The 5,139-nt window shown below is 23.0% G+C and overlaps 2 protein-coding genes across 2 annotated transcripts; both read left to right on the forward strand. All coding sequences in view use genetic code 6, as the record gives it.

Moving 5' to 3' along the window:
• Positions 1–240: 240 nt before the first annotated feature.
• On the forward strand, positions 241–924 carry TTHERM_00343680 (splicing factor 3A subunit 2; the record flags this gene model as incomplete). Its single annotated transcript, XM_001018413.3, has 1 exon — positions 241–924. One exon carries the CDS (start codon positions 241–243, stop codon positions 922–924), a length of 684 nt encoding a protein of 227 aa, XP_001018413.1.
• Positions 925–2,790: 1,866 nt separating this feature from the next.
• Positions 2,791–3,189, forward strand: TTHERM_000343709 (hypothetical protein; the record flags this gene model as incomplete). Its single annotated transcript, XM_012798210.1, has 1 exon — positions 2,791–3,189. One exon carries the CDS (start codon positions 2,791–2,793, stop codon positions 3,187–3,189), a length of 399 nt encoding a protein of 132 aa, XP_012653664.1.
• Between the last annotated feature and the right edge of the window lie 1,950 nt (positions 3,190–5,139).

Raw genomic sequence — 5,139 nt, forward strand, 5'->3', positions numbered from 1 at the left:
AATTAATTTATGATATTGACTTGCATTCTATTTGATTTTAAACCAAAGAATATCTTTGAAAATTAATATTTTTCCATGCTTAAGATTTTCTTTTATTTTTGATTGAAGATAACAAGCAAATTTTTATATGTATTGTTTATTATATATTTTTTACTCAAATTTATATCACTTGAAAAATTAATAGTTAGTTATCAAAGATAACAAAATTTATAAAGAAATAGCAAATATATATTTAGCGAGATGGTGGATAGATAACACAGACCAGGTGCTAAGACTGGTTCAGGAGGACCTGCTTCTTCTTAAGATGCCAATATTGAGCACAGAGAAAGACTGAAAAAGCTAGCCTTAGAAACAATAGATATTAAGAAGGATCCTTATTTCATGACAAATCACTTGGGTACTTATGAATGCAGATTGTGTCTAACTCTGCACACAAACGAAGGTAGTTATTTAGCTCACACATAAGGTAAAAAGCATCAAACTAATTTATAAAGAAGATAAAGCAAAGAACGCTAAGAACAGAATATACAGTTGCAGCAAAACTAAACAAAAGGGCTACAAAAGAAGAAAACCATCAAAATTGGAAGACCTGGATATAAAATTTTTAAGATGATTGATCCAACTTCTGGATAAAAGTAGATAACTTTTGAGATAGATTATGAGTAAATAGATGCCAGTTGGAAACCCTTTTATAGAATTATGAGTTCTTACGAGTAAAAAGTAGAGTAGTTTGATAAAAATTATTAATATGTAGTCTTTGCCGCTGAGCCATATGATAACATAGCCTTTAAAATACCAAATATGGAAATAGATATGGAAGAAGGGAAGTTTTACTAAGATTGGAATAAAGATAAGAAGAAATACACACTCCATTTAACATTTAAAGATAGACAAAATAAATAATCAAGAAATCAAAAGAATTGAAGTTTCTATTCATTTTCAAAAAGACATTTAAGTTGAAATTTATTGCTTTATTAATTTTCTTAGAGAGAAAAGCACTATGTAAATAAATATATTGCTATTGTCTAGACAAATAGATGAGTATTTATATGTATTGAATGAATTTTTTTATAAATTATTTTTATGTAATTATCATCATAAAAAATTTATTTCTTCTAAAATCATTTTAAATTAAGAAATTAAAAAAAATAATATTTTTCTTTAGTTTTTTTTTTTGAATTAAATTTTGTTGGTGCATTGTACTTTATAGTAAGCTTTATCATCTAAAATTAAATATTGATTTGAATTCTTTAGCTTGTATTATCTTTAAAGATTTTGAATATGATGAATAAAACAAATATCTTCAAATTTTTTCTTTAAAAACTCTAATTTAATTATTTTAATATTTTAATATAATTAATTTTAAACTATTTAGGTTTATTTTTTAAAAATATTTTTTAAGTATATTTTATTTCTTTTATATGTAGGAAAAACAGATAATTTTTTAGATTAATCTATATGTGATTATGATTATGGCATAAAAACCTGATTTACTTTTTAATTAGATGTAAATCTAATGGATATTATCGAATTGAACAAAGATAATTTCTGGCTTTTTAAAAGATTAACTTTTAGAGAGATAAATTTAACATTTAATTTTATACATACAGTCAAATTTTTAGGTCAATTGTTCAATTTAGGTTAGCTAAATTAAATTCCACATAAAAATAATCCTAACCAATATATCTTCATTATTTAAACATAACCTAACAAACCAATCATATTTATATATTTTTTGATGTTTGCATAATCTATGAGACAAACTTTCTAAACACATAAAATAGAATAAGAAAACAAAAAAGCTTAGTAAAATGAATGGGTTTTAAAATAGCATAGAGAGACTATATTTCTAAATAGAAAGTTTACAGTTAAAATTACAAATAGAAAAGAAATCAAATTTCAGTAAATTTTGAATTAATTTTTTTCAAAAACTGAGTTAATGTAAGAAAGGAAGTAAATTTTGATTTTCTAAGATTTTTAAATTATTTAATTCATTTAGATTACAAATAAATACACAAGAGGACGAATTCAGACTGACTGGAAATATTTCGCTGAGTTGTAGAAAAAAAAAAATTGTAAATTAAAATGAAAAATAAATTGTTACTCGCACATTTTTAATTCTAAATTTGCTATGTATCAAAAATAGAACTAAAATAAGAAGTATAGTTAGATAATTTACAGAAGCTAAAAACTAAATATTTTTAAACTTATTAAAAATACATTTTATGTAAGATATAATACGGAATATTGTTGTTTAATTATATATTAAATTCAAAATGCAAATTTAATTAACTGTAAGCATCAAAAAAAAAAAAGATATTTGTTTTAAAATTTTTGAAATAAAGGTGTTTTAATGTGATTGATCAAATTCAAATAATGATAATTACAAGGATATAAAGTTATAAGTATGTTTATATACAACATGACAATAATTTGAATAAGTTATTTTAATGTAAATGTATAAAGTGTTTAATTGAATGATGGATATGTGTAATGAGAGAGGGATCAAAAGTTAGATTAGAAAATTCCAAACAACTGGTTTGATTGATAACTATAATAAATTAAAATTAGAGTAATGGTTTTTTTGATTGGATATTTTTTATTAGGTATAGTATATTAGTATGCTAAGTATCTATCCCACTTATATATTTAAGTAAGTGTATTTGACATGTGAGATATTATGAGAAAGTAGATTTAATTAATTTAATTTTGTTATTAATATTTATTATTATATTTGAGTGATCTTTAATGAGATTTTGTTAATTTTTTGGTTGATTGGTTGTATAAATAATGATGGATAGCAGGATACCAGAGCTCCTGAGTCAAAAATAATAGTATGAATCACATTAAGATAGATTAAGAATCGATATTTGTGATGCATTTGGATACTTCGTAGTGTTAGTAGTTATCGAAGTTAATGGCAGGCATTTCTAGAATACGCTATGTCATTTTAGTGAAGATATTAAGGAAATCGTTAAAGAATTCCTCTACTTCTGGTTTAATTTAGTGAATACTCTTTTGTTCTAGAATAATTCTAACTCTACGCAAAAGATGGTCAATTCTCTTGAAAGTTTCATTAATAATTTGGTAGATCATTTAAAGTTCATCCTTAGAAAATCTGTTGGTCTTATAAGAAGTTAAAAGGAATTCCTCTATAGACATGACTTAGTAATCAATGTGTTTAGCTGAGAGGTCTTGATTGAAGATGTACTTTTCCTTTATTTCGTCAAGTTCATCAATGACTTGGATTATTTCAGCAACTGTGCCTTCATATTGGCTTTTAGATTTCATAGATTTAGCTTGAGTGCATCCCATTTTAATTTAATTGTTAGTTTTAGTTATATTTAAAAATGAATGAATGTATGTATGTATGCAGTATTTAAGTTTTCTTTTTAATTTTTTGTTTTTATTTATTTAAATTAAATTATAAATTACGATTGTGCTTAATATTTGCATATTTAAATTAATCAGATATTCTTTCTTTTTATTAGGCAAAATCTCCAGACTTTTATTATGTTTTCTATGAATAAATTCATGACTCAATTATTTTAAGATACAACTTTTAAATGATCTTTTTTTGTCAGTAACAAAAAGAAATTTAATTTGTATTTTTCTCGCTTCTTCATAATATCAAGGTCTTACGCTGCTGTATTTTTTAAAATTAATTAAATAAAAAGTAAGCATATAAAAATCAAAGTACGAGCTTAAAAACCAACCCTATCAAAAATCTATACCATTAATAAACATTTTTCCCTACGCCTTAAATTTAATTTTTCTTTTCTATTTAATATGCAAGCATAAAATTCAAAGGAATGCTTAATTAGGACATTTAATTGTTTTTAAGGTAAAAAATGTGTAAACAAGTATAATATCTTTGGATTTTGCCTTCTCTCTAATATTTACTATAACTTTATTTACTATGAATCTGTCCTAGTATCTGAAACGAATATGTTCTAATTACAATTTATAGACTTAATATTGCTTTTATGGTTTGAGGCTTTAATATTTCTTTTTCATATCTGTATTCTTATATACACTTAGTAAGCAGAGGCTGACTGATTTGTAGTAATTTCTATCAAAGAAAAAGCAAACGAACTTAAAAATGAAATTTTTATATTTAATTTAAGGTTGTAATCTTCTACAACACATTTTTAAATTTGTCTCAAGCATAAATACTTTCGTACATATAATTATCATTAAAATAAATAGACAAAATTTGAGAATAAATAATGTAAATTACTCAAATAGGCATCTCTATTATTTGTTTATTTATTGTTTTTTTATAATAAACTCTATCAAAAACCCATTTGAAATGTATAAAATTCTCTAGAGCAGAAAAAAGCAATTATTTCTACAACATAAAAAATATGCTACTAAAATAATATTTAAAAAAATCAAATGAACATTTGAAATTATTAAAAGGTAAATAAAGTCCTTTCTCCCTCCTTCTTTTATAATTAAAAAAATTTAATAGAATTGAATTAATTGCTCTTTTCATTTCCATGTGTATTTATTTATCAATCTATACTAAAAGAATTGTTTGTGGCTCATAATATTTTCTCAAAATCAAAAGGTAAGCTACCTGTTTCTACTAATTAATTTTAAAATGCTGCTTCTAAGATAGCTCTCTAACTAAATGATATAATACTTATCTAGCTCTCATAGCAAGATAAATTCATATTTTACTACAATTTAGTTTTGTTTATTTTTGAATTTTAGCTTAACCATATTAATTCTTAGAAGTTTTTTGTATCAAAGCGCAAGAAATTTATAATTTTTACAAACAACTTTTCTTTTACTTTTTAATTTAAAAACATTGAATCAACATTCGATCAATCAACCAAGTTAATTTTTTAATTTTGGTAAAATTTTGTAATTAATCACCAAAATCATAAATTCTCACCATCCGTCAACTCATAAATATGTAATTTATATTTTTAGGTTTGAGGCGAGATAAACAATTTAAATTATTTAGCAAATAGTTAATATATTCAGAATTCGAACTAATATTTTATATACTATTTTTAAGAAAATATACAACGATCGATCGATAATCGGGTTATTAAAAGAAAAGTTACAAATACATTAATAAGTCTATTTAATTGTAAAAAAAAAAAAATTAGTGATCAATCTTTTATA

This window comes from Tetrahymena thermophila (assembly GCF_000189635.1).
Source record: "Tetrahymena thermophila SB210 genomic scaffold scf_8254597, whole genome shotgun sequence".
NCBI classification, from domain to species: Eukaryota; Ciliophora; class Oligohymenophorea; order Hymenostomatida; family Tetrahymenidae; genus Tetrahymena; species Tetrahymena thermophila.